Source organism: Canis aureus, chromosome 6 (genome assembly GCF_053574225.1).
Source record: "Canis aureus isolate CA01 chromosome 6, VMU_Caureus_v.1.0, whole genome shotgun sequence".
NCBI lineage: Eukaryota > Metazoa > Chordata > Mammalia > Carnivora > Canidae > Canis > Canis aureus.
This window is the reverse complement of record NC_135616.1, coordinates 5,228,310-5,251,512: the sequence shown is the minus strand read 5'-3', so window position 1 is coordinate 5,251,512 and position 23,203 is coordinate 5,228,310. Positions and strand designations below refer to the sequence as shown.

The 23,203-nt window shown below is 42.8% G+C and overlaps 1 protein-coding gene across 3 annotated transcripts in view; it reads left to right on the top strand.

The window, feature by feature from the left end:
• RAB31 (RAB31, member RAS oncogene family) overlaps nucleotides 1–23,203 on the top strand; it is a 129,249-nt gene that overhangs the window by 44,092 nt on the left and 61,954 nt on the right. For 2 of the 3 annotated variants that reach the window (XM_077899957.1, XM_077899958.1), the window contains exons 2-3: nucleotides 12,751–12,830; nucleotides 21,245–21,326. In XM_077899957.1, the coding sequence (XP_077756083.1) occupies nucleotides 12,751–12,830; nucleotides 21,245–21,326 (162 nt within the window). The remainder of the gene's footprint in view (nucleotides 1–12,750; nucleotides 12,831–21,244; nucleotides 21,327–23,203) is intronic. The other variant, XM_077899959.1, reaches the window with a different exon arrangement.

Sequence of the window (23,203 nt, the reverse complement as noted above, 5' to 3'; positions counted from 1 at the left end):
ACATTCAGATGGTGAGGGCTGCAGCCTGAACCGTAGATGCTCAGCATTCAGAATGGGAGGAAGTCCGAGGGCGCCTATGGATTCAGCAGACATTACGAATATTTAGGTCAATAAGTGACGGGAGAATCTGATGAGGGACCTTCTCACCAGAAAAAAAAACTTACCTACCCGCAAAAGTAATGTGTGATTTTGGGGGATGTCAGATGCCTGACACCCATGACTCATCCTGCAGCAAGGTGACAGGAGTGAAAAGGCAATGTGCTTGCCTGGGGTTGAGTGGCGGAGGCGTTGGGGGGGGTGGCAGAGGAGAGGCTCACTCTTTCAGTTCATAGCTGCGCCCCCACTGAGCTGGAGCTTCACTTTTTCCTGGTTACAGCAGTGGGGGAAATAATGGGAGGCCATCAGATTCTAACTAGGGCACAGCACCCTGGATGTTCTTTGGGTGCTGTGGCTCTGATGTGCTCTGATGTGTTGATGTGTCCTCTATTAGGAGTGTGTGTAGGTCTGTGTGTGTCAAAGGCCTCCTGGCTAGAGAGGGGTGCCTGTGGTGAAAAATGGGGAGCATCAGCCCAAGGTGCTCCCTGAAAATCACCGTCTCAGGGGTGGGGTATTCAGGCAGGTACATTGTTGGATCATTCTTTGCCTTGCTTTCGTCTAAACGTTGCCATTACACATTTTCTCCACAGTGATATAGGATTGATTTAATGAGCTGTTCTTTGAATAGCCTTGAGATGGGGGTAATAGGATTCTTTCAAGCCCAGAGATGAATGAGGAAATGAGCTCCTGAGATGTATCTTCCATGCTTCCTTTCTCTCTCTCGGTCTTCCCACTCTCGAGCACCAAATATCCAGACCACCATCAGACTGCTGGTTGGGAGAACATTCCTACATTTCCTCTGAAAGGTCTTGTCATGGCTTGGAAGGACCACAGTAAGGGTGGGTGGATGGAGGAGGAGGAGAAGAACCGAATCTCTTGGTGTTGGAGTCTCCGCTGACTCAGCTGTGTGGAAATGATACTAAATGAAGGAGGATGTTTCTAATGAGATGAAAAGGCACTTAATAAAACGACCCAGCCCTACACAGGGAGTTGTGTGAGTGGTTACTCAGAGCAATTCTGAAATGTCTATAGTGAGATCTTAAAAGCAAATTCTGAAATCCCCAGTTCTCTGCTTTCTGATCTGGTTATGCTGTGATCTTTTCCCTAGAGGCTTAGCCTTAAAATTCTTAAGATTGAATTATTGCTGTACATTGTAGCTCTTTATCTACCATAGCTTTATTTGCTGACTTTGGGTTTATCTTCAGTGCTTAAATCACTCTGAAATAGGTTTTGTCAAGTAAGGTCGTGTCATATCTTTCCTCTCGCAGGGTCCTGAGAGTAGGCTCCTGGAGGACTACTGGGGATCGCTACTTTTGGGGCAGAGCCTCGTGAGTCCCATACAGCTTGGCCATCATCATGTGTCTAGGGCCACCCTCTCATACTCCTGACCTGCCCTCAACTTTCACTTCCCTCTCTACAAAGGAAGTATAACTTGACTTCATTAGAGTTGCTGCGTGGATTATATGAAATTGGTTCAGAGTCAGTGCTTACTACATGTTGTCTGCTACGTCTGTATTAGTTACCCCCTGCTATGTAACAATCTGTGCCAAAACTTAACAGCTTAAGACAATATACAGTTACCATCTCATGGTTTTGTGGGTCAGGAATCTGGGTGCAGATTCATGGGTCCTCCAGCTCAGGGTCACTTACCAGTCTGCAATCGGGTGTCAGCTGCGGCTGCGGTCACCTTGAAATGGAACGGGGACATGTCTGCTTCCAAGCTCCCTCGGTGCTTTCTGGCAGGCCACAGTTGCTGAGACCCCCTTGTAGATGTGTTCTGAGGCCTTGGTGGCTGTTGGCTAGAGCCTCTTTCAGTTCCTTGTGTCGTGGTCCCCCACGCGTGGCGGCTTGCTTCAGAGCTGCTGGCAGGTGAGAGGGCCAGCTGGAGTGTCAGTAAGAGGGCAGTCAGGTTTTTTTTTTTTTTAAGATTTTATTTATTCATTCATGAGAGATACACACAGAGAGAGGCAGAGACACAGGCAGAGGGAGAAGCAGGCTCCCTGCAAGGATCCTGATGTGGGACTCAATCCTGGACCCCGGGGTCACGCCCTGAGCCAAAGGCAGAGGCTCAATCACTGTCCCGAGGGCAGTCAGTTTTTATAATCTAACCTTGGGAGTGACATTCATTTTTTTCATGTTTTTTTTTTTTTTTTTAAAGCAAGTCATTAGGCCCGGCCCACACACTGGGAGCCAAACACCAGGGGGCAGGGACCATTGGGAACTGTTTTAGAAGCTGGCTACTGCAATTATGATCAATATTTATCCTTATTCGCTGAATCTGCAAATTGGGAACAGTGAATATTGAGTGTTTTGTAAGAAAAATTCCAGAATATAGCAATTAAATCTGACGTTGGGTGCCTGTGTAGGCCAGGTATTTCATGAAATCAGTGGATTTTCTCTCTATGAAGAGGGGAACCTCTGTCTTTATCATTTGTCCAGTGAACTGTTTTGCCCAACTGAGAGCCCACACATATGTTGCTTGTGAGGAAAGAAAGGTGGCCAAAGAATGGATTGGTTCCTTTGGCAGGAAGTATGATTTAAGTAAAAAACTGTGTTAATTTTTTTTTAAATGGTTAAGGTCACACCTTCTAAGATTCATTAGATAAACTGAAATTTCTGCTTAGCTGCACAGAATTTGTACATCAGGACATACTGCACTCTGAGAAGTGCCAAGAAGCAGTGGTTCTGTTATAAGAATAACGGAAGTAAAGGAGCTATGGAACTTGCCCTTCCTCTTTTAAAAACTATCTTCCTTCTTCAACTTATCTGAAAAGTAAGGCAGGAGGAGAGATGGTGACTGAGAGGACTTCTTTAAGAGCTGGGGAAGGAGTGGGATGGAGCTCCTGGTATTCATCTTTCTTCACTCTTGCCATTTCTGTGTCTTTGGCTTCCTGTGACCCCTGGGACATTCCTCTGCCTCCAGCAGGGCTGAGAGGCACTCCACCATTGAGGCCAGAACATCCATGCCTGAACAATTTCTGAACTTCAGAATCCATCAGATCTGCCAACTGGAATAATGAGAGGCAAATAGATAAATTTAACAATAGGAGAAAGGGGACAGTATTTTTTTTTAATTTTTTTTTAAATTTATTTATGATGGTCACACAGAGAGAGAGAGAGGCAGAGACACAGGCAGAGGGAGAAGCAGGCGCTATGCACCTGGAGCCCGACGTGGGATTCGATCCCGGGTCTCCAGGATCGCGCCCTGGGCCAAAGACAGGCGCTAAACCTCTGCGCCACCCAGGGATCCCAAGGGGACAGTATTTTTAAATGTTATAAATATTTTCTTACTAGCATTGGTTTCTTTGGTGTGGTTCATGTCCCAGAAGCATGACCATCTCTTCTTTTTAGACATTTACCTAAGAGTCACAAAAGATCTGAGATGGAATCCTAGCCTTGACACTCATGTCCTTGGACAAGTTGCTGTGATTCCTTCCTATCAAATGAAGATGCTGAGATTTAATCAAACTTGTTGAAAGATACGAGAAGACAAGGCAGTTTTAACCTTTCCGTGGATAATAGAAATAGACCCACAGAGGACGTGAATAATGGGATTATCAGACATGGACCTTAAAATACATAAAATATAAATATGTTTAATATGTTCAGGGAAATAAAAGTTATGACTTCAAAATTTCACAAGCAATCGAAAACTATAAAAAAGAAAATTTTATGACAGAAAAAATACAACAGTTGATAGTGGGGAAATCAATAAACGGGATTGCCATCATGTTAGAAACATTGGTAGAAAGAACTAGAAATTAGATCAGAAGATCTCCACAGTACAACTCAGACAAAAATATGGAAACAAAGAGAAAAGAATATGAGAGATATATAAGATAAGGTGAGAAAGTTTAATACAGGCATACCTGGAATCCCAGAAGGAGAGAGGAGATATCATTGAGCAGAAGCAATACTCAAAGAGTTCAGAACGGATACTTTCCACATGAAATGCCTAGCTGGGAACTTTTTATATGCTCAGTAAATGTCAGCTTTTCTTATTGGCCATATTACTATTTTGCTCACTCCTGCTCCAATGAAAGATTTGTGCTATTGGCAATATTGCTGGACTCTAAATCTGCTAGGCCATTTGTTCAACAAAGATCTCTTCAGTCTCCCAGGGCACTGTGCTTGTGCTCAAAGCCTGGGCATCTGGTTCTCACTGGCTGCAATCCTCCCCAATGTGAAATTAGAGTAAGTTTTCCCACAGAAACAATAAGTTATCCCATAGATAGAAACAAACAGCAGTTCTGTTGTAGAGTGCTATGGTTCAGCAGCAAGTTTGGGAAATACTCATTATTTATTTACAGCATTATTTCAACAGAAAAATGCTCTCTGGATTTCAAATGATTAGCCAGCAAATGCAGTGTTGGAAGATTCCTTTGTAGAGTTTAAGTCTGAGTCTGATTGTCCTGAGTGCAGGAATTGGGCTTCATTCTCTCCTCTCCTGTCCTTGCATATTGCTGACTGTACAGGCACTGATGGGACTAGTGGATATGTGAGGGATGCACTCCTGCTGGAGAGCCATGGTTTGCCTGGTGAATGGAGCCCTGGATGTGGGGAAAGAGTTGTCTGAACATTGGTGATGCTTTTTACTAGTTGTAGGACCACACGCAATTCACCTAACCTTTCAGACTATGGTTTCCTTACATGGGAAATGTGGGTAATGCCTTCTGTCCGCTTTACAAAGGGCTGTTGTGAGGACCCAGGGAGAGAGAAAGTAAGTGAATACTTGTGTCTCTGTTCCCTTTTAAACCATTTAATTGTCTCTTTCTTGTGGCTTTCATGCTCCTCACTTCTGCTTATTACTTTCTATTACCTTGGAGGATATTTTTACAGCTCTCCTGGTCATTTTTGCACCCAAACAATGACCTCTTATTCTCTGTATGTGGCCTTTACATAATTCTTATATACATCTAGAGAACTATGGACATTTCTGAATTTTATTCATTAGTGCCCATGGTACATTGATCTAAATGCATAAAGTCACGTTATGCTGTTGGGGCGCCTGGGTGGCTCAGTGGGTTAAGCGTCTGTTTTCGGCTTAGGTCATGATCCCAGGATCCTGGCACTGAGCTCTGCATTGGGCTCTCTGCTCACGGGCGAGTCTGCTTCTTCCTTTGCACCTCTCCCTGCCTGTGCTCTCTTCTCCTTCTCAAGTAAACAAATAAAATCTTAAAAAAAATTCACTTATGTGATTTACATGCTTACAATAATGTCTGTAAGCATTTTTGTCCTCATGAAGTATATGAATACTTCATGACCATGGTTTACTGACTCCCAGGCTCGGGGCAGACCCCAGTTTTTTCAGTATGAGGCTTTTCAGTTTCCTTTTGTCATATATAGAATTAGGTTCTCTTTGTAAATGGATTTTGAAATGTTTGTTATAATGCACACCATTGACATGTTTCAAAATAGCCATGACACAGACAGAACAGAGTTGTTGTGTGAACGCTCAGGGGCTTTTAATTTATATTGTATATTCCTAGAATGATTTTGTGGTGTGCTTTCCTAAGTACGGTGCAATGCCTATAGTTGGGTTTTCTTGCATTGCTATTTCAAATTTTTCCCAGAACATAACGTGAAGTTTGAAATTTACTACAGAGATCTCACGCCACCAAAGGAAATCTTGTAGAATTTGTGATAATAAAACAAGCACATTTTAGACTTGAGTTTAATGATGTTTTTTGCTTTTATGGTGCTTTTTTTGGATAGTGGTAACTGTGATTTATAAATATTGAACCCTTTTTCTTTCCAGTGTCAAAGATATTTAGAGCTCAGGGGCAAACAGACCCATTAAGTCTGTAATTTCAATAAACCTTTAAATGTCATCCAGGAACAAAGTATTTCAGCTCTCCTGTGGAAAGGGCGTTGTAGATACAGAAGTAAAGTGATGCATGGGAGCTCTCCACGGAGCTTACTGGAAGCTCTGGGGGGGGGGGGGGGGTGACGTGCAATGTTTTGACCTTGAGCCCTTAGTCTGGCCAATTCAGTTTCCTCAGAAGCAGTGACCTGACTACTGTGAAGGCTGTGTGTGATTGGGGTATTCTGTGAGTTGCTTTGTCATCAATCCATGGAAGAGATGTGGAATGGGGGTGTGTATCTTCTCCCCATTAGCCAAGGCTTTAAGAAAATACTTGGTGGGTTAATATGGAATTTGTGCCACCTTTCTTTGGGGTTTCTTTGGAATTGGGTGCTTCGAGGATTGGGATATGCTTGACAAAGTGTATTCCTCAGTGTCAACTCCTGTTCTGTTTTCTCTTCTGGGTGGATCCAGGGTTTGGGGAAGGAAAAGTGGTGCCACCAAGGAGCCCTGGCTGGGATGGCTGGGACCTGGCCAGCTGACACAGGGCGTGGTAGTGAGGCCCTGGGCTGGGCACCCTACAGCCACAGGAAATGGAAATGGTCTCCTCCATGACCTCATTCCTTCAGCAGCAGCAGTACATACTTCCTCTAGACATCTCTGCCCCAAAGTGGAACTAATAAGCAGGCACACGCAGCACTGCCCCAGATCACTAGTCACTGTTCTCTGCAATTGCCTGCAGTATGTCTCCAAAAGGCCATCTCGTGCGCATGGTGAGCACGTCCAGTGTCCTTGAGGAGACCTTTGCTCTACTGGTCAGACTCTGGTGCTCTCAGCTTCACTTACCTTTGGGGTCAAAAGATCAAGCCATTTGCCCTCCCATGGTTCTGTCTGTGTCTCTTTTTGTTTTTCTCCATTCATAAAACCTGCCTGGCCTCCACAGTCCTCCTAAATTCCTAACTCAACTCCACATCAACATGTAAGATACTTCAGACTTTTTAGAAGTGTGCAAGGCTCAAAGTCTAACTACTTAAATAAGCAGATGACTGAAAAAAAAAAAAAAACCAAAAACCAAATATGTGCAAAAAACCCCTTGCCATGTGGGTTCCCTCTGATTCCTAGACCAGAGACAGATGCTGCAACGATCATTTCCCTAGTTCACATGATGGGCAAATCATAGTCTGCCTCTGACATTTTGGTTGGCCTGAAATTAAAGCTTAAGAGATTCCTGTCTGTGCCACAAGTTGTTTAATTCTTAGTGGTTTTGGGGGCCATTTCTAATTTTTATAAATAATACTTTCATGAACTTTTTTGTGCTTATGTTTTTTCTTCTTTTAACTACATTCCTAGGAATGGAATTCCTGAGTCTGTGATTCTTGGTCTGGCTTGTCATTTCCTTTGCATAGGAAGCATGTTGGCTTATAATGTTCTTCGTGAGTTTGGAGAAGAGGAGACTGTAGGAGTGTGTTGACTGTTGGGAAGAGTAGGGCAACAGTAGGGAACAACCATTTGTTCTGGGAACACACATCATTTATTATTGTCTGCAGAGCTCGTTGGAAAGATTTTGAGGCCCTTTTCCGGTTCAATAAAATAACATATCCTCAACTGATTGCTGATGTCTTCCATTAGAGCAGGCTTAGGTAGGGGTGGTATATTTGCCTGGGACCTACCATTCTTTATGTTGAGAGATAGCAACGCCTCCTTGAAGCCTGCCACGGTTGTCCAGGAAGGAATCAAGTGATGCCTCGAGTGTTACCGGAGAGCAGCTGCAAGTTTGTGGTTTGTGATTTCATAATGATGGATTTACGTGTGATTAATAAATGTGACCACTGGAATAGTAGAGATTGTCACGTCAGGTTCTCAGAGGATTATGTTATTAGCTCCAGACGGTGACATATATGGGAGAAGTATCATGTAAGGCATCCACTTGCCTGTAAGTAGATGGAACCCATCGCTGGGCCTCAGCCTGAGTCTGATTAAAACCACACAAACGAAAATACAATAAAACACTGATTACCCCCCAGGGAGGATTCTACTGCACTTCATATCTGGTTCGTGGAATCATAATTGGTTTGATTCTAGTGCCTCCCCAGTAGCTGGTACCATGTCCACCTTTCCTTACAGCAGAACCCCGGCAGGTCTAGTGTGAGGACACACAATGCTCCTCTGGAAGGCAGTGATACAAGACTACAAGCACACCTCAAGAGTTCTAGAGAATGGACTTTTTGGGGGACGAAATCTACATTTGGGAGGGAGGTAGATTTAACCCCACCAGAGCCTTCACAGGATTTCACCGGAGCTCAGAAAATTCGGTTCTGACTCGGCCAGCCAACTGTGTGGCCCTGTGGAAGTCTCCCCGCTTCCTCTTTTGAAAAACCGGGAGCCTGGACACGATGCACTCCGATAGTCCCATAATCTTCTGAAATGGGGAAAATAGCCGCAGAGACAAGTTTCCTTCCGCTCGTGGTAATCCCACTAAAAATAAAGTGGCCTCTGGAGACTGGTGGGCCGCTGGGGCCCCTCGCCCTGCCCCTCCGCACAGACGCCTTTCCTCACCCAGTCGGCCGCCTGCTTTCCTGCGGCCAACCTGCGGGCTCTCTGGCGCACCGGCCCTGACTCAGCGGCGCTTCCGTCCTGTGTCTGTGTCCCTGAGGCCACAGGTTCCCGCAGGCCCGGCCCGCCGCTCCCTCCCGCTCCCTCCCGCTCCCGGAGCAGGGCCTTCCCCTGCTGGCCGCCGGGGGAACAGCAGCGCCTCCAGCTGTCCTCGGGTCTGCGGCCGCACCAGCCCCGGGCCTGGAACATTCTTGGAAGCAGCTCTCTGGGAGAATATTGTCTTTGTCCTAGACAGACTTAAGCTTTGCCTGCCCTTTAGTGTGTTTATTGATTTTCCTGTCACATATATGAGAGAGAGAGAAACTTCGAGAGCGAAAATATAAAAAGAAGACAAACACCGAGGCTGGTGGGCTGAGGAGTTAATTGTTCAGCCCAGGTGTGAACGGCCTGCCTGCTGGACCCGTTCAGGAAAGCTAGTGTTTTAGCCCGAGGCATCTGTAGAAGATGATGAGTCGAAAGGGGTCATTTCCAGGTGGCCGGAATTTTTGAATTTTCATCCTCAAGGGCATTTTGAGGCTTGGGCTTGTCCGTTCTGTTGGGGTGTTTTGGGGATCTGGAGCCACTTTTTTTTTTTTTTTTTTTTTTTTAAGATTTTATTTATTTAGGGATCCCTGGGTGGCGCAGTGGTTTGGCGCCTGCTTTTGGCCCAGGGCGCGATCCTGGAGACCCGGGATCGAATCCCACGTCAGGCTCCCAGTGCATGGAGCCTGCTTCTCCCTCTGCCTGTGTCTCTGCGCCTCTCTCTCTCTCTGTGTGTGTGTGACTATCATAAATAAGTAAAAATTAAAAAAAAAAAAAAAGGTTTTATTTATTTATTCATGAGAGATACACACAGAGAGAGGCAGAGACACAGGCAGAGGGAGGAGCAGGCTCCACGCAGGGAGACTGATGTGGGACTCGATCCCGGGTCTCCAGGATCACACCCTGGGCCGAAGGCGGCGCTAAACCACTGGGCCACCCAGGCATCCCTGGAGCCACTTGTTTTGAGTGGAGCCCTCAGGTAGGATGAAAGGAGGGACCCAGAATGCTCCTAGAGCAGGGTCCTTGTCACGAGGTGCACCGTCTCCCCAAAGCCCTGCGCACCAGGGGCCCCTCACTCGCAGGGAGGAAGGCCCGATGTTTGCAGGGGGCTGGCGTGACCTGGAGGCATTCTGGGGGCTGATTTCCTCAGCTTGGAAGCACAGTGAGCCTGGGGATAAGCCGAAAGGACGCCTGGGAGGGCCCAAAAGGGACAAAGTTGGGAGACACGGATTGGTGTCCTAAGTCCCGGGCAGAGCAGGCCCGGCCGCTGTGAGTGTGGGTGCTCCCTGCCCTCCCTGCCGTGGAGGTGGGGGCGCCTCTGCTGTCCTGTCGGTCTCCGGCCTGCTGCGGGCAGGGGGAGGCAGGGCTTGCCCGAGAGAGAGAATTCCTACACTAGGGACGAGACGGCCCTCGTGGGAATGGTTTCTGGGGGTGCAGGGACAGCAGACATGGATCCTTTAGCATTTCTCTCTCTTTTCTTTAAAATTTTATTTATTTATTTCAAGTTTTATTTAAGAGGCCCAGAGAAAGAGGCAGAGGCCTGGACAGAGGAAAAAGTGGACTCCCTGCAGGGAGCCCGATGCGGGACTCATCCCAGGACCCCAGGATCATGCCCTGAGCCAAAGGCAGATAGATGCTCAACCACTGAGCCACCCAGGCGTCCCAATCCTTTAGCCTTTCTTGTGGGATAACGAACTTGAGAGCTTCTGACAGGAGGAGTTGCACGCTCTGAGCTTGGTGACATAAAAATCTGCAAACACACAAATCCAGGTGGTGGCTGGTGGAATGAGGTCCCCCCTTATCCCACCCCCCACAATCCCAGGCAGCTCACAGAGAGCATTCCACCTTGTTTTCCTTCTCTTCCAGGGTAGGGCAGCACCGTTGTTTGGTTTTTGAGGTTCCCTGGGGTTTCGTGGGCTAAAGGGTGGCCAGAGCCGCTCATCTGTGGGGCTGGGAGGGGGGTGGTGGGAAGCAGAAGGAATTCAAAGCAACTGAGCTAAGAAGAACTGAGTTGTGGGGTTTGGGGAACTGTGAGGCACATTAACCAGAATCCATCCTGAAGGTTCGACACAGAAATAGCAGTGGCATATTGATTTGAATCCGAGGAGCTGGTGTTTTAATTCTGTTGCCACCTCTTTGAACTCTGTGCGTTGATGTGCACGCTGCAGATAAACAGCCTTTAGTGCTTTTGTTTACTGCGGCTCACAACCAGGGAAGGCCACTTGCACCAGCATAGGAGGCCTTCTGGGGAATGATTCTCTGATGGGCATCAGGGGTGTTTGTGGGAATTGCCCCCTAAGCATGGGGGTGAGAAGGAGTAAAAAGAATTCAGATTTCCAGTTGGTGTTTCAAATCTCATTTCGTATTTCAGTGTAAAGAAAAGCACATTTCTCTAAGTTTCAACATTTCCTCCTTGATTTTTAGGCTTTGTACAGCTTTAATAGAAAAGAACCATATTGGGATCCCTGGGTGGTGCAGCAGTTTGGCGCCTGCCTTTGGCCCAGGGCGTGATCCTGGAGACCAGGGATCGAATCCCACGTCGGGCTCCCGGTGCATGGAGCCTGCTTCTCCCTCTGCCTATGTCTCTGCCTCTCTCTCTCTCTCTCTGTGACTATCATAAATTAAAAAAAAAAAAAAAAGAAAAAGAAAAGAACCATATCACTATTTGTTTCTTCTTGGGCTATGTCCTGTTTCCTGTTCACTTACAGATCTCAAAATGTCACCATGATCCTTTCCGATAAGCATGTGTTGAGGAGGACTTCTCTGTGTCAATCGTCTGTGAATCTTGTGTCTTCTTGCCTTGCCACTGCTGTTAGAAGAGCACTGATGGCTACTGAAGCCAGTTGCCTTGTTCTAGTCCGGTTCTACCTTCTAGACAGTCTCCTGATTTTACCGTATACCTCTTCCTTTGGAATTTCCATTTCTACCGTCATATTTTTAATTTCTAAGGTCTGTCTCATTCTCTGAATAATCTTCTAAAATAGTATCTTGCTCTTTTTGTGTGGGTATAAATGTCTAATATTTCTTAGCTGGGCATTTATTTTTAAAAGATTAAAATGTGTATCTAAAGGTCTGTTTGCACTAGGGCTTGCAGACTGGTGCAACGTGGCTTTTAGTTGGGAGACTCCATGTGTTAGGCTCTGCAGGATTTTTCCTCTTAGCTGAATGGGACTCCTCCTCACTTCTGTCTTGGTTCACAGGGAGGTGAGGGATGTGGCAGGGTCACACAGGCACTCCCTGAGCTGTCACACAAGCCCCTGATCCTAGCCCTATCTGATACAGATTTCCTGGAGACTCAACTTCCATCCTGTTCCTGGAAGGCAGGAGAATCTGTCCTTGGTTTTGTGGTCAGGGGCACCAAGGGTGTGTTTTTGTGTGACCTTGCTCTCCAAATTCTTGATATGTTCAGGGATTCTGCAACATGAATTGTTTTTGCTTCTCAATGGCTCTCCTCCCTGGTGGCCTGAAGGCTCCAGCTTCTTCTTTCTCAGTGACCACCAAGACATGTGCTTTTCATTGACATAACTTGTCTGGTGTCTCGTCTCCCATCTGTTTGACCTTGTGAATTTGTGTCTTTTATTCCTTAAACCATTTGGCAAGGGTGTTTGGAGGGAGTGGATAGAAATGCATGTATTTGATTTCTAATGTATAATGGACCTCTATCTTAATTAGCTTTAAAGAATTATTTAACAGAGAGAGCATGGAGATGAGATCTTTATATATTTAAGCAAAACTTGAGGTTATTATGCAGCCATTAGATTCTGAAGAGAAAATGTCAGAAATGCAGCAATTAGAATTCGTAGGTCTTACAGAGTGATACTAGAAAAATAGATTATATAGTTTTTGAGTGGTAAGGTTTTGAACAAAGTCAGTTCTATCTCTACCAAAACAATTCAAAGTGTTACCATATTTCTCCTCTAGACCTCTTCAAAAATTTTCAAATCTGGAAATACATATATTGTGAACATGTGAGTTCTAGGCTAATTATCGTATGTATGTGGGACGTGTTTCTAAAGCTTATTTTTACCATCCTTCTTTCCTTTCTATGAAAGCAATACAATTTCATTTTAGAAAATACTGATATGAAATAGAAGAAAATGTTCTCCTCCCCTACTTCCATCAATCAGAAATAACCTCTTCCATCCTCTGGTTCTGTGTTTATACTAGGTCAGAACTGATACACTTGGTCTTCATGGCGTGTCCTCATTCTTTTCCAGGACACCGGGGTTGGGAAATCAAGCATTGTGTGTCGATTTGTCCAGGATCACTTTGACCACAACATCAGCCCGACCATTGGGTAAGTTCCTGTATGTTCTTCTCTTTCACATTTCTTCCTCTCAAAGCACTCAGAGAGGTCACTTTGTGCCTGAGCCTTCAAGCAGTTTTCACCCCAGCCAGTGAGACTTGATCCCAACTGTAAAGACTGACAGAAATGCAGTGACTTTTAGGCAGTATGTCTGGGCTTACTGTTCCTGTCAATAATTCTTTTTTCCTAGCCAACTGTCCTTTTAGGCTACAGCCCAAGACCATCTCCTTGATCTCCAAGAGCATTACTCTGCAAATCACACTGGCTTTATTTTCAGATGGAAGATGAGACACAAGGCAAATTCGCAAAGGTTCTGCTTTAAGTTGCCTACCAGCTAACCTGGAAACAGTTGTCCACTCACACAGCACAGTTGTCTACACAGTCTGTGGGGCAGGTTGATGTTCTTTCCTGGATTAATTGAATGTTAGCATTTCTATTCTTATGGTTGGGAGGGGAGTGGATTGTTCGCTTCTGAGACCCCAACCTTAGAATATAGGAGCATTTTCATATTCCATTTTCCCCTGTCCTACAGATGCTTTTGCCAGATGTGCTTTGTTGTGCCATTTTTGCAGGTGCATGCTTTTTCACTCTCTTAGAACTTGGCCTCACTAAGGTTTCTCCCTGAAGATACCATGTTCTTTGCAGAGAGCAAAGGTTTTGTTTTCTTCAGAAGGGAAAGAATGTGTGTCTATATTTTGGAAACACTGTAGGATTGATGAGGACAGGGGCATTTGTCTCTGTCACGAGGTGGAGAAGATTCACAGCAGGGTATAAGTAGATGCTCCAGCAGTTGGTTGATAGGCCAGTGGTTGGAGTGGGGTAGGTGAGAAAATCCACTACATTCTTTAGCTTAAAAATGACTTAAAGAAGCATGTTCACAAAAATATGCGTCAAGAACTGTGACAGCAAGCTAACAAGTTAGCTGTGCCCATTTCATGGATACTGGCAGAGGACACACGACTCCTGGATCAGACACAGGGGAAGTAGCAGTAGTTGGAGTGTTCATTTTGTATTGGTTCCCTGAGCCCTAATTTCCTGTAGTGTGACGGGAAGAGGATCAGATAACACTCTATGCCCTGGATTGGGTTATAAGCTAGGACCCCCATGTTTAGGGAACCCAAATCTTTTTTTAAAAGATTTTATTTATTTATTTATTTATTTATTTATTTATTTATTTGAGAGAGAGAGCGAGAGCACACAAGTGCACAAGCTGGCAGAATGGCAAGTGGAGGGAGAGGGAGAAGCAGGCTCCCTGTTGAGCAAGGACCCCAACGTGGTGCTCAAAACCAGGACCCATGAGATCATGACCTGAGCCAAAACCAAGAGGTGGACCCTAAACCAACTGAGCCCCTGAGGCGCCCCATTGGGGACAGTTTTACAGACAAAATTCTTGTCACTCTTCTCTGTGATGTACTTGTATTTTCCTTAGTTTTCCATTTTGTGTGTTTAATAAAAGCAAAACCCTTTAGAGTGATTAACTCTGAAGTGTGGTTTTGGAAGATGGAGGAGATTCTTATCTTCTACTTTTTTTTTTTTTAAGATTTTATTTATTTATTCATGAGAGGCACACAGAGAGAGGCAGAGACATAGGCAGAGGGAGAAGCAGGCCCCATGCAGGGAGCCCGATGCAGGACTTGATCCCGGAACTCCAGGATTACGCCCTGAGCCGAAGACAGATGCCCAACCGCTGAGCCACCCAGGCATCCCTCATCTTCTACTTTCTAAGCTTAAAAATATTCATTTTTAATAACAAATCTGGTTCCCTTTTGTAATGATTTTTCCAAATTAAAGGTAATACATGTTCTTATCGTAAATTATATGTGGTGAAATGACTGTTACACATATGTATAAGCATCACTGTGCCTATAAAAGATATATCATTTTGGTCACAGTATCTTGGTCAAAGCAAGTCATAATGCCAGCCCAGATCAAGGGAGGGAAAAGCAATCCCACTTCATGGTGGGAAGAGCAACATTTAGAGGGCGAGTGGTATGGATCATTGGTAACCATTTTGGAGACAATCAATCAAACTCTGTTGACCTTGCTTTGTCTAATAAGTACATTGTGGTGGTTTGGGGCTTTAAAAAATTACAAATTATATGGAAACTCTCTGTACTTTATGCTCACTTTTTTTGGTAAACCTAATACTTCTCTAAAAAATAGTCCATTAATTTAAAAATCATCCCTCGAATTACAGTGCTCATGAAAAATTCAGACCATGCCTAAAAATGTAAAATAAAAATTGAAGTCAGAGTATTTTACTAGCTCTCTGATCCAATTTTCTCCAATTTATATTAGCAATATTTAAAGTCCGAAGTGCTTATTTTTTTTTGATTTTTTAAATTTATTTATTCATGAGAGACACCGAGAGACAGAGAGAGAGAGAGAGAGGCAGAGACACAGGCAGAGGGAGAAGCAGGCTCCATGCAGGGAGCCTGATGTGGGACTCAATCTCAGGTCTCCAGGATCATGCCCTGGGCCGAAGACAGGCGCTAAACCGCTGAGCCATCCAGGGATCCCAAAAGTGCATATTTAACATACTTCTTAAAAGTATTTTCTGGGTATGCAGATGCATGAATACATAATTTCAAAAAACAAAAATTCTACCTGACATGCCATGGCATCCATTCTCCATCCTCTGCCTTGTTTTTCTGTCCTGAATATAAATTTCTTACAAGTCAGAAATAAATGGGACACTTTACATGCTGTCTGTATATTTCCTTGACAGAGTCAAGATTAAAGCCTAATTTTTCCTCATTATAAAAGTTCGTGTTCATTCTAAAAAACCACGGAACTTATAGAAGTTGGAATCATAGCATACATACAGTTTTTAATCCTGTCTTCATTTTGAACATTTTCTTGTATCCCATAATCTTTAGAAACATAATGGAAATACAATTTTTTCTTTTTATAAAAGTATTATATACTCATAAAAAATCGAAAATGAAGAAACCTGTGAAGAAAATACAAAAACCACCCATAATCTGCCTCCTGGCATAGCTACCATAAACATCTAGTGCATTTTCTTCCAGTCTTTTTACTATGTATATATAAAATCTTTAGTAATTTAACATTATATTATGAATTCCATGTTACTAAATGGTCTTTAAAAGCAAGGATTTTTTTCTCCCAGTTTTCTGGGCACATACATCAGTATATAAAAAAAAGCAGTGATTTCTGGGGCATCTGGGTGGTTCAGTCGGTTAAGTGTTCAACTCTTGATTTTGGCTCAGGTCATGATCTCAGAGTCATGAGAGCCACCCAAGTTGGGCTCCACATTCAGTGTGGACTCTGCTTGTCCCTCTCCCTCTGCTCCTCCCCTGCCCTCTCACTCTTTTCTCAAATAAATAAATAAATAAATAAATCTTTTTTAAAAAAACAATGATTTTTAATGGCAGTATTTTCATATAAGGTATTTAGGGTATTTATAACTTTTTTTTTTTACACTTTTTAAATAACATATGATGTATATCTTGGGGCATAAATATTTGCATGTACCTCTGATTATTTCATTAGGTTAAATTCATAACAATGGATAATTCAGTCAAAGAATATGACATATTTAAGGCTCTTGATGGATATTTCAATTGTTTTTCAAACAATTGTTATTTTTCCGTATACTTACCAGAAGCATACTTTTCTGTATATTCACTAGATTTTAGGTCTTGAAAAATGTTTGTATATATGATTTTGAGTTGTTACTTTCTATCAAACTTCAAACTTAAGCATTTTCTCACACCTTAAAATTTCTTCATAAACATTACGTGATTATAGCATTAAATTATGTGCTGTTCTGCTTTCTGTCTATTTCATTCCTTACTTTTCTTCTGGAGTCAAGGTTGAGAAGGGCTCTTTGATTCTTATCTGTTGTCCTTTTCCTGATATAGTTCAATTACCCAATTAAAATTTATCCCACTCAAAATTTATCCTCTCTTCTGCGATTTTGTGAAAATGTTTCCAAACTCGAGCTTCAGAAAAATAAAGCTAGAAGGAACATACACATTTCTTGGAAGGTGTTATATATGGACTGCCATGCCTGGCCTATAGCTGGTGGGTTTGGTATGCTGGGAATCTGGCTTATAGATGAGTTTTATTTAGCCTGCACAGTGCTTTAATATTTAAGCCAATAATGAAGAATCAGGAGATTTTTACATAATAAACTTGTATTTCTGGCTTCTTTTAAAAAATCGGCAGACATGGCTTACTGGGTGCACATACCCACGTGACAGAAGTCAGTTGGACCTGACTGACAGGCGCTCCATGTCAGGGTGGGTGGTGTGGGCTATCCTCTTTCCATGGCACTCCTGCTATTTATTGTTACTATTATTTTTATTAGTGTTACTTTTACACCTAGTCTGTTTGGCTCATTTATAGGGCCGCTTCCTGGGCCCGTAGGCATTTTAGTTCATGCCTCTAGCTGAGGGCCTTTTTCACTGTCACGGTGCTGGCCTCAAGAATCAGAGCCTTGAGGTGGCTTGTTTAGGTACGCCCAGCCAGTGAGCAGTGAACTTATGACTCAAACCAAGTCCACCCTTGTTTTTCCCACTGTGATCAAACTACCACTGGGGAAAAGGCCATAGGCTTCAAAATGTCATTTTCAGCAGTGTAAGAGTTGATTTTTATCGTCTTCTGTGACTCACAATGAAAAATCTTGGCTTTGCTATTCAAGCAGATTGTGTTGACATCTTGAACATATATGTGTGTGTGTGTGTGCATGTGTGTGTGTGTGTGTGTGTCTCCCTCTTTCTGTTTCAACATTTACAAGGTGATTGTGTAACTTCTCTGCCAGATTTTGGTTCCCATAGATAACAAAGTCAGGTCAGCATTGCTAAGCCTTCCCCGTCTACCGCTCTGGGAGATCATCTATAGAGAAGAAAAGTTGCTTGACGTTCTTAAGATTAAATGCTAGCAAAGAATCTGTTAAAAAAACGACAAACAATCCAAACAACCAAAAGAACAAGGATTGTCAGTCGCCGTTTCAAATATTAATAGTCATTTTTCTAGTGGCAGGATGAGGAACAGAGGGGGGTGTGTGTGTGTGTGTGTGTGTGTGTGTGTGTGTGTGTGATATGCATTACAACCATACTGAAGCTGTTCCTCGTGGGCTTGCTGTGTATCAAGCAGGAATTTCACAGATGTCATTCCCTCATTGGATCCTACAACAGCCCTCTAGATCGTGCAAAGTAGATATTGGTTTCTCAGATGAGGTTTCTCAAAGTAGATATGGTTTCTCAGATGAGGAAATTGAGGGCTTTTCTAAATGCTCATTCTGCCCTGCTGGCAGTGAGGACAGGACTCTGCATTTTGTTCCTGACATCTGAGACTCTTTGACTATGGAAAAACTGTCTTTTGAGTCTCAGATTTTTCCCCCTAATCTGTAGAGTGAAGAGGTTGGCCTCGATATTTCATGTTTCTTCCATCTCTAAAAGTCTCTGATTCTAAGATTTTTAAAGGCATGAACTTAGTTTTCTAAGCCTGAGAACTTTTTAAGGGCAGGGTTGATACAATACTTATCCTAGTGCCTAGAATATATTGAAGCATGAATGGAAATCTGGCTTACATCAAAGAGACTAAAAGCAAAACTAAAGGTACTTATGGAAAAAATTTCTAAACAAAGTTAAAAGGCAAAGGTTAAACCAGAAAAAGAATTATTTAAAATATAATGTTATAAAAGATTAGTATAAAACACTCAGGAAGTGAATAAGAAAAGATGAACAGGGGATCCCTGGGTGGCGCAGCGGTTTAGCGCCTGCCTTTGGCCCAGGGCGCTATCCTGGAGACCCAGGATTGAGTCCCACGTTGGGCTCCTGGTGCATGGAGCCTGCTTCTCCCTCTGCCTGTGTCTCTGCCTCTCTCTCTCTCTCTCTGTGACTATCATAAATTAAAAAAGAAAAAAAAGAGAAAAAGGAAAAATGAACACCCCAACCAAAAAGTGGGCAGGGGTCATGAACTAAGTATTTACTAAAGAAAAATATAAGAGAACAATAAACACTAAAATGGCATTCAAAGTTATAAGTATAATAAAAATGGGAATGACTTATCATTCCTCCTTATCACACTCCGAAAGATTTGAAAGATCAGGATTGACTGGGAAGAAGGTCATCTTCTATCTTGTCATGGGTGTGTACTTGGTCCCAGCCAGTGTGGCATGTCTAAGATTAAGTCTAAGGAGATAGTTGACAAGGACACAAAGATATAAGTACAAAGAGATTCATTTAATCATAATCATAATAGTGGAAAATAGGTGACAAAAATGTCTATTGGTAGTGTAGTGAATAAAGCCATAACGTGGTATAGGATACTTAGTCACTTTAGATAATGATGTTGATCTATATTCATAGAAATGGAAAGAGGACCATGATACATCAAGTGGAGGGAAAACAAAATGTATGTATAGTATGATCAATTATGAGCATACACATTATATAAAAATAATTTGGAAAGACATATACCAAAGTATTAGCAGTGACTGTGGCTAAGCAGTGACATGAAGATTGATTTGTTTCCTCCTCTGCTTTCATTTTTTGAATTTCTTTTTTGGGAGGTCCCCATATATTGCTTTTGTAATGGGATAAGTAATGAAGACATTTCTATTTTTGGAATATATTTACTCTTATCAGTAGTCTGTGTATATTTTAAGCACTTTAAAAGAAATAAAGCATCATGAGACAGTTGTGGTTTTGATAGTATTGGGTCATATCACTTAGAAAAATATTTAGAATTTCCATTTAGTGCAGTTGTAGGTTGATAAATGGAACTGTTAACTTTTGGTGTTGTGTGCATATGTTGTGGGGGTCGGGTGGGAATTGCAGGGACATATACTTTTCTATTTGGGACTTGTGTGGTTTACTTCTTAGTCTTGGGGAAAAGTAGAAGTTGAGGAAACATTAACAGAATGAGTGCTGAGTGGCACAGAACTGGACTGTGCGGTGGACAGGGTGGGTTAGCTGGGCTGTAGGAAGTGAGGGAAGACAGCCTTACCCCTAAAAACTCTACTGTGCCTCTCCTGAGAGTAAGAACATAATGAGGATACCATTTATCACACCTAAAAAATTAATTTTTTAAAAAAGATTTTATTTATTTGAGAGTGAGAGAAAGAGAGGAGAGAGAGGGTGGAAGGGAGCAGAGGGAGATGAACAAGCAGACTCCACACTGATCATGGATCCCAATGTGGGGCTCGATCCCACGACCCTGAGATCATGACCTGAGCTGAAACCAAAAGTTGAATGCTGAACTAACTGAACCACCTAGGCATCCTCTAGAAAATTAATTTTGATACAATGATCATTATCTGACATATAGTCTAAATTTAAATTTCTCCAGTTGTCCTCTAAATGTCTTTTAAAGCTATTTTCCTCTTAATTCCAGATTCAGCTAAGGGGCCTTTGGTGATTTTATCTTTTTCTTCTCTCTTAATTTAGATTCTAGAACAATCTCCTTGCCTTTTGTTTTGTTTGCTTTTCATGACTTTGTCTTACTTGAAACATTTGGGCCAGTTGTCTTGTAGAATGCTCCACATTTTCAATTCACCTGATTTGTTTCTTCATGATTAAATCCAGGTTTTGGCCAGAATGCTGCACAGGTGTTCTGTGTGCTTATTCCATCACATGAGGAAGCTTATCATGTCTGGTTGTCCCACTGTTGGGGATACTCACTAATTTTTAATGAATGGGAAGTTTATCTTACAGAAAAAAAGTCAAGGGTATAAACTTTTCACGTAGTGTATCTTTACATCTTTCATGAACACAGAGAGTTTATTAACAGGAAATATGCAAAAAAGAAAAGTATCAAGTGTTTCATTATCTACTGAGAGTTTCAAATCCTTCCCTTTTTTTAATGGAGAAAACATAAATACTTGGTAAATCACCGAGCTTTATCCTTGCATATATAAAAGCAGGATGAGAATGAGATATGGTATCTATCAGTTGCTCTAGTGTTGGATGCATAGCATAGGTGAATATGGAAGGCAGTTTTCTGTGTGTGCCATCTCAAGGCCCAAAATGTGACGTGCCCAAAGACTAGCTGCCCCTTTCATTATTCATTGTTGTAAGAATAAGTCTATAAAATCTTGGGTTTTATTTTCTTTCCTGAGATTTGGGGCATATTATCTCAGAACAATTGAACACACTATCTTAGGACAGTGCTGTTGGAAGCACAGTGCTTTGAATGCATTCTGGCTTAAAAAAATTATTTTTCCCTTCCCTATACCTCCAGTTGGACAGACAGAAAATGCAGAATATTTTCTTCTGGGTGATGGGACTCCAGAAGCCCTTCTTTCCTCTTAGTGGCCTCCAGAAGGGAACTTTGGAATCTTGCTGAGGCAAGATGCACTTGGTTGAAATGGGAGCCTTTGTGAAGATTGTAGGGGCGCCTGGTAATATGGAGATGTTGATTCTCTTTTTCAGGGCATCTTTTATGACCAAAACTGTGCCTTGTGGAAATGAACTTCATAAGTTCCTCATCTGGGATACTGCTGGGCAGGAACGGGTAAGTGTATGAGTTGTTGGGTTGTTGGCTTTCTAGGGAAAATACTGAGCCCAGTTCCCGAGGAGTTCTTTGTATTTGCCAAGACTCTTGGTTGCAAGTGACAGGAACCCAGCTTCAGTGATTTAATCAAAAAAGGAAATGTGCTCTTCCACTGTGTGAAAAATGTATGGGTGGCTGTCTGGAGATAGGGCCATGTTCAAGTCCCCCAGATGTATTGTTAGAGGCAGCCAGCTCTATTCCTGTTTCTCTGCTATTCCCTCTCTAGACTGGCTTCATTTTTAGGCAGACTCACCTCCTTCCCTTCCCTGAGGGTGCCAAGGATGGCTCCGTCAGTGACTCCAGGCCTGCATTCTAGCACCTGAGCAGTCCCACAAAGGATGGTATCTCCTTTCTGTGACTTGCATCCGGAGTCTCCACACCTGTGGGTTCTCACTGGCTTGCTTTGGTCACGTGTTCCACTCCTGAACTTGACCCGTAGTAGCATTCAAGGGTGATTTGTAGCTCCTATTTGTAGGGCCAGGTAATGGACTTCACTCCAAGAGGTAGGGGCTGCCATCAGCCCCACCCGAGCCTCTCTGGTTGGCAGTCTGATGGGTTTAGGTACCCAAGGAAAATCTGGATTTTCTTACTGGAAAACGAGACAATGGACGTTGGGTTACCAGATATAGCCAATGACTTGTCTCTTATTCTTAATTCCTTTTATTTGCCAAAAATATTTATAGGGAAGATTATTTAAGAAGCTTATGTTTTTAGATTTTAAAAAGTAAAATAATACCAGCACAGACTGTCCATAACAGGACATAACGAATAACATATTATTCGTATAATAACTAGAGTGTATGTTGTCAGAGTCGAAAGGGGGTGGTCAGGATAAGTGACACACAGGGATAACCAATAGCTTGTCTTCACTGGGGGCTTTCAGCCTGTTCAGAGCTTTCATCAGAGCTGATGATGATAGAGTAAAATAGGTTAAGCTTTCCCTTGTCTGATCCAGGCTCATGTGGCCACCTTCTCTACCTACCCTATTTAAATGGCAACACTTGTCTTTTTTCTGTCCCTGCTCCACTCACTTCCTTTTTCTCCACAGCTCTTACTACCTTCTAATGTACTATTTAATTTCATGATTATCTCTCTCTCAAAGGAAGAGAATCCAGGGCTCGGGATAACGCATCCTTTTCATTATCAGCTCCTGGCAATTCAAGTGTGTGTTTCTGTGACTTTCATTTTAAATAAATCCCCACTCCAGCATTTGTAGATTCAGGCTACTAAGGTTTTAAAGGTTTCTTTCTTCTTAATCAGGATGAGTCTTCTGGCCTACAAATGCTAACCTCATTAGAATGTCTTCTATTTTGCTGCTAAATTGAGAGCATAGACTTGCACCCATGAAGGTACTGCCTGGAGCACCTCTTAACTCTAAGTCAGCTGTGAATGCTGACCTCTGAAATGAGATGATGGATCCTAAGAGAAAACGTCTACCCAGGGATCTCTTCTTTACATATCTTCCTCTTACATACTATGTACATATATTTGTAGGATGTAGATCTGCTAGGTTTTTGGTTTTGGGGGTTTGGTTTTTTTGGTTGTATTTATACAGAAGTAGAGAGGTTTTCTTGCTCCCATTTTCACTTTTTGCCCATGAAATAGTTGCTTTTGCAGCCACTTTTAATGAGCATAATAAGTCAATTTTACAAATTGCTGGCATAGTATTAGCATACCTACTGCTTCTACTGCTGGTGGATATTTCCTGAGGGCTTCTTATGTTCCATAGAGTGTTCTGAGCACCTTCCATGTACTAACTAACACACTTAGTCCTCTCGCAGCACTCTCAAGTGGGGACTATTTTTACCCCTATTTATAAATGAGGTCACTATGGGACC